This window comes from Mesoplodon bidens, assembly GCF_964165515.1.
Source record: "Mesoplodon bidens genome assembly, chromosome: 13".
In the NCBI taxonomy this organism is placed as follows: Eukaryota; Metazoa; Chordata; class Mammalia; order Artiodactyla; family Ziphiidae; genus Mesoplodon; species Mesoplodon bidens.
Window position 1 is genome coordinate 24,909,065 of NC_138169.1, and position 14,433 is coordinate 24,923,497.

Consider the following 14,433-nt stretch of genomic DNA (forward strand, 5'->3'; position numbering starts at 1 on the left):
AAAAAGTATAGAATTGGGTTTTACTATTCAATTGAGAGTAGTAACTCAAAACCAGGGGGAAGAAGAAATGGGAGGGGGAGATTATTTCAAAATGAAATGCATTTGGGGAAATTGGATATTCACATGCAAAAGAATGAAGTGGACCCTTACTTTACACCATATACAAAAATTAACTCAAAATGGATCAAAGACCTAAAGCTAAGAACTACAACTATAAAACTCTTAAAACATAAGGGAAATTTTCATGACATTGAATTCAGCAATGATTTCTTGGATATTACGCCGAAAGCACAGGCAACAACAAAATAAGATAAATTGTATTTCATCAAAATTAAAAAGTTTTGTGCATCAAAGGACACTGTCAACAAAAGTGAAAAGACAACCCTGAGAATGGGAGAAAATAGTCACAAACAATATATCTGATAAGCATCTGGTATCCAGAATATATAAATAATTCCTAAAATTCAACAAAAAAACAAATAACCGAATTCAAAAATAGGCAAAGGACTTGAACAGACATTTCTCCAAAAATAATATACAAATGACCAATAAAAGATGCTCAACATCACTAATCATTAGGGAAATGCACACCAAAAGCACAATGAGATATCAACTTCACACCGATTAGGATGGCTATTATCAAAAAAGAAAAAGGAAAATAACAAGTGACAAGTGTTGGGAAAGATTTGGAAAAATTGGAACACTTTTGCATTGCTGGTAACAATGTAAAATGACTGTGCAAAACAATTCGGTTGTTCCTCAAAAAGTTAAACACAGAATTATCATATGATCCAGCACCTAGGTATAATCTAAAAGAATGAAAGCGGGGACTCAAATAGAGACTTGTACACCAATGTTCATAGCAACATTATTCACAATAGCCAGAAAGTGGTTCAATAGATGAATAAACAAAATGTGATATATCCATATAATAGAATATTATTCAGCTATAAGAGCATGTATGAAGTACTGTTACATGCTACAACAGGAATAAATTTTGAAAACATTATGGTAAGTAAAATTAGCCAAACACAAAAGGACACATATTGTTTAATTCCACTTATATGAAGTGCTTAGAATAGGCATATTGATAAACACAAAAATTAGAATAAAGGTTACCAGAGGCTGAGAGGACAGGGAAGGGGGATGGGTACAGAGTTTCTGTTCGAGATGATGATTAAGATCTGGAAATGGATAGTGGTGATGGTTGTTCAACATGTGAATGTACTGAATGACACTGAATTATACATTGTTAAAAATGAATTAAAAGGTTAAAATGGTAAATTTTATTATATTTCAACACATACACACACACAAAGCAGTTAATAACAAGTGTTGATGAGGATGTGGAGAAATCGGAATAATCTTTCTGTCCCTATAGGTTTCTCTATTCTGCATTTTCATATGAATGGAATCATATAATATGTGGACTTTTTTAACTGGCTTCTTTCACTTAGCATATTTTCAGGGTTTGTCCGTGTTGTAACATGTATCAGTACTTCATTCCTTTTTATGATTAAATAGTATTCCATTATACGGATAGACCACATTCCTTTATCCAGTCATAGCTATGGACATTTGAGTCATTTCCGCCTTTTAGCAATTATGAAAAATGCTGCTATAAACATTCATATACAGTTTATTGTATAGGCACATAACTTCACTTCTCTTCTGTGTATACCTAGGAGTGGAATTGCTGGGTTGTATAGTTTAATTGTTTGAGGAACTGACAGATGGTCTTCCAAAGTGGCTGCCCCATTTTACATTCCCACCAGTAGTGTATGAAGGTTCCAATTTCTCCACATCCTCACCAACACTTGTTATTTTCTCTCTTTTCAAAATTACTATCATTATATCCAATCTAATGGGTATGAAGTGGTGTTTTATTGTGGTTTTGATTTGTATTTCTCTGATAACTAATGCTGTTGAGAAATTGTTCATGTGCTTATTGGTCATTTGCATATCTTCCTTGTAGAAATATCTATTCAGATTCTTTGCCTGTTTTTTTTTTTTTTTCTTTTTGCGGTATGTGGGCCTCTCACTGCTGTGGCCTCTCCCGTTGCGGAGCACAGGCTCCGGACGCGCAGGCCCAGCGGCCATGGCTCATGGGCCCAGCCGCTCCGCGGCATGTGGGATCCTCCCAGACCGGGGCACGAACCCGTATCCCCTGCATCGGCAGGCGGACTCTCAACCACTGCGCCACCAGGGAGGCCCCTTTGCCTGTTTTTAAATTGGGTTATTTATCTTTTTATTATTGAGTTGTAAGTGTTCTTTATATATTCTAGATACAATTCCCTTATCATATATATGATTTGCAAGTATTTTCTCCCATTCTTTAGGTTGTCTTTTCATTTCTTGATGGTGTCCTTTGAAGCAAAAAAGGTTAATTTTGATGAAATCTCATTTATTTTTTCCTTTGTTGATTGTGCTTTTGGTGTCATAACTAAGAATCCTTTGCCAAATCCAAGGTCATGAAGATTATACCACGTTTTCGTCTAAGAGTTTTAAAGTTTAAAAGAGTTTTGTATATGGTGTGAGGTAAAGATCCAACTTCATCCTTTGCCTGTAGCCATCCAGTTGTCCATTGATTGATTTTCATTTGTTAAATCAATCTGACATTGCTGGTTATTGTGTATTATCCTTTTTATCTATCACTGGATTCAATTTGCTAATATTCTGTTTAGGATTTTTGTATCTACTTTATGAGAGAGAATTGGACTGTTACTTTCATCTCAAACTGATTCATGTGTATGAAGTTAGGTTCATTTCACCATACACTTATCCAGTTGTTCCACTACTATTGCTGAAAAGACTTTCCTTTCCCCATTGAATTGCATGGCCTCTTTGTCAAAATCAACTGAACATCCATGCATGGGTCTATTTCTGGGTTCCAAAGATTTCCATTTGTTCCACTGATTTATCTTAATTACGGTTGCTTTAATTATAAGTCTTGAAGTCAGGTAGCATGGATTCTTCAACTTTGTCCTTCTCTTTCAAGATTATTTTGGCTTTTATAGGTCCTTTGCATTTCCATAAAAAATTTAGAATCAGTTGGTCAATTTTAGCAAAATGCCTGGTGAGATTTTGATTGGGACTGTGTTGAAACGAGAGATCAATTTGAGGAGAATTGATATTTTAACAATATTGAGCCTCCCAATCCATGGACCTGATAAATCTCTCCATCTTTGACTGTTTACAACCAAAGATATGGTATGTAACTTAGTACTGGCATACTCATTTTATTGCACTTTGCTTTATTGTGCTTCACAGATATTGTGGTTTTTTACAAATTGAATGTTTGTGGCAACCCTCTGTCTAGCAAATCTACTGGCATGATTTTCCCAAAAGCATTTGCTCACTTTGTGCCTCTGTGTCATATTTTGGTAATTCTCACAATGTTTCTAACTTTTTCATTATTATTATATTTGTTATGGTGATCTGTGATCAGTGTCCTGTGACGTTACTATTTCAAAAAGATTGTGACTCGCTGAGGACTCAGATGATGGTTAGCACATTTTAGCAATAAATAAATAAATTAATTAAGGTGTGTATATTTTTAGATGTAGTGATATTGCACACTTAATAGGCTAAAGTATAGCATAAACATAACTTTATATGCACTGGGAAACAAAAAAAAAACATGTGCAACTCACTTTATTGAAATATTAGCTTTATTGTGGTGGTCTGGAACCCAATGCCCAATATCTCTGAGGTATGCCTATACTTTTATTCATTCCTGGTCAATGCAAGCACCTTAGAACATTTAAATTCCATTTATTCTCTTCCAGCCTTTTGTGATGACATTGTTATACTTCATTCTATTAGATTTTGTTTTCATGAGGATGTACATAGCAGCTGTATTCATAAGATGCCCAAACTGGAAACAACACAAATGTCCATCAGCAGGCGAGACTATGGACGAACAAATCATGGTGTGTTCATACAATGGAATGTGACTGTGCAACAAAATGAACAAACTCACAGGACTTGCAACAAGGAGGATGAATCTCAAAAACATTACATTGAGCAAAATAAGTCAGACATCCATAGAGTAACACTGTCTGGTTGCAGTGCTATGAAATTTAAGAGGGGGCAAAACTATAATATTAGAGGGATAGAATTCTGAATAGTTGCCTTCCTCAAGGCAGGAGCAATTAACTGGAAGGTGCCTGAGGGAACTTTCTGGGGCAATGGAAATATCTGGGTGGTGGTTACATGGTATACATTTGTCAGACCTCATCAAATAATAAATGTTAGTTCTGTGCATTCTCCAGTGGGTAAATTATACATCAAGAAAAAGAAAATATCTGGGAAAACCAAAACCCAAAACTACTGATTTATTTTTTTTCCTTTTTTTTTTATTAGTTTGTTCCATGAAAACTTTTCCATTTTCTCTCTGACTTGTACTGCAGCCAAGCAAGTTTTGAAAAAACAGTTTTCTACTTTTGTTTTCCAGAGGCCATTTCTGGAATGATCCTTTTAAAGCCCAGGCTCGATGTACAGTGAGGGACATGACCCTTTTCTTTCCAGCACACCTACTGTTACACGAGGTCCTAGTTGTATTAAAAGGAGGAGGAAACAGTGCAGCTGCTTGAGATAGATTCCAGGGAATTTGCCATGGTCAGATGGAACCCTCTGCTCCAGACTCCCCTGGCTACCTCCCAGCAGCCCTTTGACATGCACTAGACTAGAGGCTTCCAGCTACTTCTGTGTTGACAGTGGTCTTCTTTGGTCAGGGTAAGTATATGGATTTCATGTGCTGACAGATTTTGTTTCATCTCATTTTTCCTTTAAGTCATCTCATTTAGAAACGCATTAGATTGGTGAGTCCCCTGGTAAAATCCTAGGGGGAGGAGTTTCCTGAGTACAAGTAGAGACGCTTATCCTCCAGAGTGAAGGTTGGCAAACTAGGTGTCACTGCCTGTTTTGTAAATAAAGTTTTATTGGAACACAGCCACACTCATTTGTTCATATATCACCTACAGCTGCTTTCCTGCTACAACCACAGAGATGAGTAGCTGCAAGAAAGATCATATGGCTTGCAAAGCCTGAAATATTTACTATCTGACCCTTCATAGAGAAAGCTGGCTCAACTGTGGTCTAGAGCACCTCCCTGGGGGCCTCTCCTGGCATCAGAGATGGGGGCCAGCCACAGCCGCACAAAAAAACATAAAGGACAGGGTTTGGATATAATTTACCAAAAGGGAAAAGTATCTCCATAGGATGATTTATGCTCTTTGACATTCAGTTACTACCAAGAATTGAGATTGGAATCAGAGGAATCTGGATCAGGTTAACTGTCCTGGTGGAGAAAGACACAGAGGGCTTTGGAGAACTGGAAATCCTTGTGGAAAAGGCCAGGGAAGGCTTGCTGACGAGTTCAGAGGAGGCAAAGGGACAAGCAAGTACCTAGCCAGTCCACAGCAGTGGAGGTCATGGCTTTCAGCACCTCATCTCATATCTGAGGCTCCACATAGGTTGTGGGCACAGAAACTTCCTATAGAAATCCTGAGCACAATTCTGCAGGGGAAGGTCATCAACACTTTTCAACAGTGAACAGCAACAAAACAAATTAAAAGATATCAAGATACAACCCCTTACATTTTAAGTATATATATAAGCGTGGACGTGTGTATATATATATGCATATATATGTATACACATGCACATGTTCCAACCCTCTTAAATTTTAAGAATATATACATATATGTGTCTGTGTGTATGTAAAATATTTATATATCAAAGTTTTAAGGCCTCTTTCCAGCTATAAAGTTCTATGATTTTAAGGCAATATGTGCCTGATTTGGGATTCTGTTCTATAAAATTTTAAAATAATAAATCAGTTCTAGATTGTGTCTAATGAGGAGAAGGGAGAGGTACTGGACAAAGAAAGAGGGAAGGAGAGAAGTTGGGAGAAAAGGAAGCAGCAGCGATGGAAACAAACACACCCATAAGGAGCTGCAGATAGGAAAAGGAGACTGTAAGGAAGGCGGCGGGTTCACGGGGGCCTCACCTCCAGCGTCCGGCCTCTTAGAGAACATTGTGAAAGTTGTTCCAAAGCTGTGCTTCAGACCTAACTGTGGTGCGTGACCTGTACGCAGATAAATGTAGTCGGTGGGGCTTCTCCGGAAGCTCACAGGGTGGTGTGGGGTGCGGAAGTTAGAGCAGGCAGTTCAGAGGGTGGGGGTGTGTGGGCTGAGGGAGCAGCTAAGAAGCCTGCCTGACAGGGAAGGGAGCGGGAGAGGGAACAGGTGGGGAAAACCTCCAGAGATCTGAAGACATGGAGGCAGTCAAGTGAAGGGGTGAGAGAAAGAATATTTGCAGCTGACGGTATAGCTTTTGTGCAAAAGCTTCAAGGCAAGAGACAGCATGGAGGATTTGAGGAACTAGAGGAAATTCAGAGTGTGGAGCGCCTGTGGGAAGCCGAGCTGGAGAGGCAGGTGTCGGGGGAGGTGTCTGGTTTGCTAGAGCAGATCCTGGGGGCAGGAATAGACCTGGGCTCTAACACTTACCACACAGGCGCGGCCAATTAATGTCTTTAAGCCTCAGTTTCCTCATCTACAAAGTGGGGATTAAAAACAACATCTACCTCATCAAGTTGTTGTGAGGATTCAAGAAGGTAATAAACACAGAATCCTTGGCACTTGGTCAGAGCTCAACAAACGCCGAGTTACTATCCTTATGTGGGGGCGAGGGGAACCCGCAGAAGGATTTTAGGGGAGTGGTTCTGACAAGTGCGAAGTTGTATTTTACAAAGATCACTTAGGCTGGAAGCAGTAGGGGAAAATCTCATTGTCTGCTGCAGCACCTGGGTTATTTGCCGCCGAGTTTGTACTCTTCCAGACCATTTTACTCTCTCCCAAAATCTGAAATGAAAATGCAAAAGGGAGAAAGATTCTCAAGACGATTCTTATCCACATGAGCCTCCACCCTCAGCATCCCAGCATGCCCGTGCCCAGAGGCAGGGATGCAGGCTCTAGGTTGGGCCGCGCGGACCTACCTTCCAGGTAGATCTCTCAGGAGGTGGTAACTCCTCGACTGGCCCCGCCCCGCCTGTGAGCTACAGCCAATCAGACGGCGCGAGGTCAGCAGTGGGTGTGGCTGCACCAGAAAAGCTCCCGGTTCACCTGCGACTGGTCCTTTGAAGAGTAATTGAAGGGAGGGGAATTACGAGGTCTTCAAATACTCAGAATCGGCAGGATGAAGAGGACCTCGGCCGTTCTGTCAAGCAACAGGGTCTGTTAATGAAGGCGGCCATTCATTCACCCATCAAGTATTTACTGAGCCCCTACGACTTATACCAGGCACTGTTTTAGGTGCCTGAGGGGTCACAGGAGGGACCAGAGAGGAGCCTCAAAAATAAAGCGTCGGGGAGTTCCCTGGCGGTCCATTGGTTAAGACTCCATGCTCCCAATGCAGGGGGCACGGGTTTGATCCCTGGTCGGGGAACTAAGATCCCGCAGGCTGCAGAGGCGGCCTGAAAAAAAAAAGAAAAAGAAAAAAAGAAAAATAAAGCATCAGAAGGAGGATGTGGGGTGGGGGGAGATACACTTTTAGGAAGAGTCATCTGAGAAGGCAGAGATCTGAACAGTGCCTGCGGGAACCATGTGGCCATGTGGGAGAAGAGCCCTCTAGGCACAGAGGACGCTGGGTGAACATATCATAGGGAGGACCATGCCTGCGCTGGCCAAGGAACTGCAAAAAGGGTCCGCATGGAAGTCCTGTACAAACGGCTTCCACCTCAGGAAAACGCGGAAGCAGAAGCACCGGCTGACAGCAAGGAGGGAGAAGACGCTGTAAGTTTGAGGAGGATGTTAGACTCACCGGTGACCCTGAAAGTTGCTTGAAGTATTGGGAGTTTTCTAGAACACTTCTCAAGAGAAGTCGCAGAAGGAACTGAAGAAATGAGGTCTCCATCATGTGAAGAGGGCAGGTCACGGTGGAGGATTCTCCCATCGGTTTGGACCTTTTACTCTCAGGAGGCCCTACCAAGGCTAAGATACTGTGATGAGGGTGCTAGAGGAATGACAGGGCCGTAGGTGATCATTGGCCTCTTCCTTCTAAAGGAAGAAAAATTGTAGAGAGGATTCTTCTCCAGGTAATTGTGAAACCTAAGCAGCAGAAACACAGCTGCCAGGCAGGAGGACAGAGAGAGGTCTTGACTGTAGAAATCCAAGAATTGGAAGAAGGGCAGGAAGGGACATTGGGCACTGCTTTCCCTCTGGACAGAGGAAGAACATCCTCAGGAATCTCACTTCTTTCTGGAACACGTAGGAGTGGTGTTAAACAGCCTTGTTTTGTCAATCTTTCACCAGTTTCCACTGGTTAAACAAAGAGTTGAGAATCAGAGGACTCACAACCTAACCTCATGTACAGCTGGGAAGGATATGAGATAAAAGGCAAGACCTTTTCATTTTTTTAAGACCTTTTAAAAAGTAAATGAATAGGGCTTCCCTGGTGGCGCAGTGGTTGAGAGTCCGCCTGCCGATGCAGGGTACATGGGTTCGTGCCCTGGTCCGGGAAGATCCCACATGCCGCGGAGCAGCTGGGCCTGCGCGTCCGGAGCCTGTGCCTGACAACGGGAGAGGCCACAACAGTGAGAGGCCCGCGTACGGCAAGAAAAAAAAAAAAAAGTAAATGAATGTACTCCACCATATTTATACTCTCCCAAGTAGCCTCCTCAGCAAGCTAAGCTCTCATTCCAGATGTTGCTAATATTTGACATTTTGACCTTAATTTTTTTTTTTTTTTTTTTTTTTTTGCGGTACGCGGGCCTCTCGCTGCTGTGGCCTCTCCCGTTGCGGAGCACAGGCTCCGGACGCGCAGGCTCAGCGGCCATGGCTCACGGGCCCAGCCGCTCTACGGTACGTGGGATCCTCCCGGACCGGGGCGCGAACCCGTATCCCCTGCATCGGCAGGCGGACTCTCAACCACTGCGCCACCAGGGAAGCCCCCTGACCTGAATTTTTAAAAATTAATTTATTTATTTTTGGCTGCGTTGGGTCTGTTGCTGAGCACAGGCTTTCTCTAATTGCGGTGAGCAGGGGCTACTCTGTTTCAGTGCACGGGCTTCTCATTGTGGTGGCTTCTCTTGCTGTGGAGCACAGGCTCTAGGAGTGTGGGTTTCAGTAGCTGTGGCTCACGGGCTCAGTAGTTGTGGCACACGGGCCCAGTTGTTCCATGGGATGTGGGATCTTCCCGGACCAGGGCTCAAACTCGTGTCCCCTGCATTGGCAGGCGGATTCTTAACCACTACACCACCAGGGAAGCCCCATTGACCTGAATTTATTATTGCTTTTTCATTTCTCAGCCATGTGAGAAAATAAACACTATTCAAAAATCACACCTAGAATACTGGCTCGGCATCCCTACCCAACTTAATTGGGTGTGACTCATCTGAGTGAGTCTTCGCTGTTTCCAAATACCAAAGTCCCTCACAAGAGATGATCTGCCACCTGAGTAAATTTTAAAAGCTCCACGACAGTCTTGGAAGGCCACCCAGAGGTGGAGCTCTACACATGTTCCAAGCACAGCGCAGTCCTCAGAAAATGGTGATCGCTTTGGAAGGGAAAATGCTTGTGCGATATATATAACTTTGGAATGTTTTATTAAAAACCAACAACAGCAACCTCATGATATTACAGGTAGAATTTTAACTTATTATGAAGTCGTATAAGAATAAAATAACAGCCTTGAGAGTTATTTGAAAGGTTTTCCAAAAAAAAATTCCTTTTTATTTTCATAAATTAACACACATAACAGTGGGAATTTTAGAGTCACGAACTACCAAACAGAAAAGGAACTGCAGGGGCATCATGTATGCCAATGTTACCAAAAATGTACAAATTTCACTGAACTATTGACCATGATAATATACAGACACTTCAGGCAGCTATTTACTGGCCTAGACCAGCCCAAGGAGATGCTGAGGCCTCTTGCCAAGAATTAAAATCCGATTCAGCACCAGAGAGGGGCTCGTGGAGACACAAAATGAACAAGCATCCAATCTGAAAGAGTGCTGTGCTAGACGGCAGGCTATGCGGGGACCCTCACTTCACAATAAAAATAAATAGCCTTTGCTGATCAATTTATGGCTAGATGATAGTACTAAACTTTGATTTCAGTAAATTAAGCCTTCTTCCCAGCCAGCTTTTTATACAGGAAGTTCAGTCGTGGCAAGGAGCCCTTCCCTCGCATGAATCCAGGAAAGGATACTCCGCACCTCTGGCCAACTACTTAAAGACTTTGGATACAGCCACCCACGATGTGGTGTTTCAGAGGTCCTTTCCATGAAACCGGGGTGGGGGAAGCTTACAGAAACAAAACACAAGGGAATTAAAGAAAGCACCAACTGCATACTCTGCCCCCAGGGAATGGGAGAAAAGTACCACCGTCTAAAAGTTGGTCTTTCGCGGATCTTGATGTACATTGATTATGAGATGAAATCCCAGCCTGGAGACGGAGCACTGGCTCTGTGTTCCATCAGGCCGCACCAAGCCTTGGACCGGCAGCACCAGTCCTGCACTCTGTGCAGCCCTTAGCCTGGCGGACAGGGAACCAGCCACAGGGGGAGGATCATGCCCAGAGGGTGGGATCTGGAATCTGCCTCAGGTTGGCTCTGGCACTCGCGCAAAAGACCCTTTCAGGCAAAATTGTGACAAAGCGTCATGATTTTCACAGCTTTTGGAGGAGCGCTGTTTCAGGATTCACAGCATGAGTTTCTGAGCTCTTCAGGCTCCGAGTAAGGCAAACGCTGTATGTCTCTCCACTGTACCTCCCTCAGCTGTAGCTCTTAGAATAAGGTCAGTAAAAAAAAGTGGACATAATCTGCTTGAACAGGTGATGAGGTACATTTAATTAATAGAGAAATGAAGCTAGAAAGGAAACCAAAAGAAGAGGGGGAAGGTGAGGGGGGCAAATATAGCTAAAACTGACAGATGGAAAACACTATAGTTGAAAGTTTCAGTGGAAAGCTGAAGTGCAGAACCCTGATTGGACCTGAGATTTCTCCTCTCTTTCCCATATTAAAAACACTAAGTGTCTTTGGGTGGTAAGTCCCCACACTCAGAAACTGTACCAACTCCCACCCCAGAACCAGACCTCCTGTAGCTATGGGCAGGTGGCTGGCTCCGAGGACCACAGACAGCACTGCAGCTGGCTAGGCCAATGGTAAAAATGGATGTTAAGACAGGTGTGGCTGAGCACGGTTAGAACCCTATGTGGCAACTTCAGGTAAGCAATTTCAAGTTTGCAGTGGGGGCCCCTTCTTAACTTTGGAATGAGGAAGGAAGGGCCTTGGCCAGATGCAAGCCAAGAATTACAAGGAGAGGGTTGGCCTCAGCAGAGCTTTTTCCTATGTTCCCAGGACAAGGAAGGAACCCAGGTCTCCACTTCCTCCAAGCCCCCATTCCAAACGCCAATGTTCCAAATCACTGCTCCTGGCCCTGAGAAGTGCCATTCCTGCAATGGGTAAACTTGAAATTGTATCCCCGTAATGTTGGTGATGCCACAGCTGCACCCACGTCAACTTCAGTCTGCCACGCTTGCCACACTGCAGACCCGTCTACACTGGCAATGGAGCTGGCAAACAGGGCTCTGTAGATTTGCTGGGAGTTTGCAAGCTGTGCAGCAGGAACTTCCTAAAAACGTTTGTACAAGGGCACAAACTCATCCCACTCCCTTAAGCAAAAAGACAGAGAGAAGCATTTGTGTCTAAGGACCCTGTCCCAGGAAGGGAGAGGTATTGAGGGGAAATACAGGTCGTATCTACACAGTCTGGGCAAAGTGAATGCACAATGGCAGCATCTGGTTTGCACTGTTCAGAGCTGGTGCGGAAGCTGGGCTCCCCTCTAATGCTACGTGGCTGTGGCCTTAGAAGCCTCTGTGGATCACCAGGTGTGTATTTCACTTACTAAATGCTCTGTCTGAGGCATTGGGCCTACAAGACAGATGTGGCACTTCGTTTTTCTCGCACTGTCAGTTTTTCTGCTCCAGTGTGGCACAGACTGTCAACCTGCAAAGGAAAGGCACATAGAAACCCCCACCCCCACCCCATGCTCCCATCCCGACAGACGGGAAAACCAAAGGGACCCAGGAGACATGATCCAGGACGGCACCACTCACTCCTCTCACAGACTGACTCGAAAATGTCTCTGGAGCTTTGACAGTTCCCATTGGCGCTGCTCCATGGCAGTGGCTCCGGGGAGGATGGGAGAGGTGACCAGTGTCCTGAGGCTGGGCTTAGCATCCCACTCACCAGCCAAGGAATGTTAATTCTCTGCACTCTTGTTTTGAGAGAGAGAGAGAGAGAGAGAGAGAGAAAAGATAAAACACAAGGGAAGGGGAGGAGGGGAAGCAAGGCAAGGGCACACAGGCCTTAAGTGGGAAAGGAATGAAACCTCCGGGCTTGTGGCCTCACATAGCACGCTTCTGGTCCTCTGCCCACAGACTGCCGCAGGCAGAAACGGAGAAACCCAGAGACTTTTGTCTGGCATTGTACCAAACTTCCAGTAGGTCTGACGCAGGAGCCCAGAGTACAGTGAGCTGCCCTCCAAGAGGGCTGGCCATGGAACTTCGTGACCCCAGACTGTCCTCCTCCCCACTATGGAGCGGGCTGCTCTGGCAGCTGCGAACGCTCTGGGTTGGCTTCATCACCACCTGAGCCATCGTGGATGCCTTTGTCATGGACCACCACTTCAGATGAAACCCACTAAAACCGCACCCAAGCTTCCAACTTTTTAAATGACTGGGGGAGAGACCTGCTCTTACTTCCGCCATTAAAATAAATACAACTACTCAAGCAAGAATGAGAACCCAGATGAGAAATGAGTCGCACTAGGAGCTGGAGGCGGGGAAGGGGCTGCTTGAACACGTCAACGGGAAAACGGCTCTCAGCCGCCCCACACCACGCACCGACAAACCAGGTCAAATGCCTGTCGTGTGTTCTGAAGATGTGTACTGTCTTTCTCCTTGATGTCTTAAAAAACTCCTTTAAAAATCACATTTAAAGGCTCCAAACATGCAGCAATAATGAAAAAAAAAAGGGAAATAAAACAAATGAAAATAACCAACACCACCACATTAAAAAGTGCAACTTACTTCGAATGGGGCCTGGACGGGCTCCTCTGGCACTAGTGACCCACAGTCACAGAGGGGAGAAAATGATGGGGAAAAGCCACACACACAGACACAGACACAGACACACAGACACACCCCCCCCACCCCGGTTCTGGACAGATGGGCTCAAAGGATTAGAAAACACAGCAGCTCATCTTTCCTCAACTACTGAAATGAGCCAGTGAGACCACACGGGACAGGACGCCAGGTCCCCCTCCCTAGGCCACGTGTCTAAATAATCTTGGTCTAGCACCACCGTAAACGATGCGGAACTTTCACATGGACGTGCAAATGCTGTGAGTCCTTGGAAACCTAGTGTTACTGAAGGTATGTGGTGTCCTCCTCCGTGGATGGCAGAGAGTGTGGGGAGGAGGCCGACATCATTCAGGACCATTTCCAGGAGAAAGGGAGCGTTCCTGAGGTTCTATACTCAGCAGTACAAGTTAGAGGACCCTCTTTCACCAGTTCCTAAAAAGGCTGCACCTTGAAATAGGTAAAAATCCATAGTCTGCATTTTGAGTGGTTTGGGCAGTAGGGCAAAATTAGGCAACCTCTTCCAAGGAGGCCGGGAAAGTCTAAAGTTGAGACCCCCCCACCTGAATTGCTTCTCAACAACCGGACGACCGCTCCTGCTCCTCCTCTTCCTTGGCAAAGAAGGTCTCCAGTTCCATCAGTTTCTGTATCAACAGAGCATCCAGCTCTTGACTCTGCAGCGCCGCCTTCTGGGCCCGGGTAAAGCTGCCTGCCACCTTGACCTTACCGCGAGCCCTCCTCTTCCGTGGGACTGTGAAATCCTGAAACTCCAGAACTCGCTTCCTCTTCTGTTGGCTGATTGAGATGAGCGTACCATTCCGTTCCTTAGGTTCCTCAAAGATGGTCTCTAAACACCTAAGGGTGGAGCACAAAACAGAATCACCACCATGCTCACCCTGGGGGCCACCAACCCTCCCAGTCAATGGGCGCTAAAGGCTAACTGCTCCTGACAGCTCTTTCCTCTGGTCTGCAGCTATTTCTTGATGATAAAACACATATATCTATGAATATGTAGTACAAGCACATAGTGAAGAAATTTAAACTGGACAGGAGGGTAAAGAATAAAAGTAAGATGAACCCCCCCACTCCCCACCCCGGCAACAGCAGCAACGGTGTTTTGTGTATCCTCCCAAAGTCACTCAACGTACAGACGTGCATAGGTAAGCATGTATCATCAGAGGTCAGCCCTTTTGTGTAAAGGGCCAGGTAGTAAACATCTTAAAATTAACGAGGCACACAAGTCTCTGCTATATATTCTTTTTTGTTTTTTAAACAACCCTTTAA

At 44.5% G+C, this 14,433-nt stretch overlaps 1 protein-coding gene across 3 annotated transcripts in view; it reads right to left on the minus strand.

Annotated features, from left to right (window-relative positions):
- Positions 1-12,300: 12,300 nt before the first annotated feature.
- PRR14L (proline rich 14 like) overlaps positions 12,301-14,433 on the minus strand; it is a 54,749-nt gene continuing 52,616 nt past the window's right edge. For all 3 annotated transcript variants that reach the window (XM_081252426.1, XM_081252424.1, XM_081252423.1), the window contains one exon: positions 12,301-14,004. In XM_081252426.1, coding sequence (XP_081108552.1) covers positions 13,725-14,004 — 280 coding nt within the window. In that variant the 3' untranslated portion in view covers positions 12,301-13,724. The remainder of the gene's footprint in view (positions 14,005-14,433) is intronic.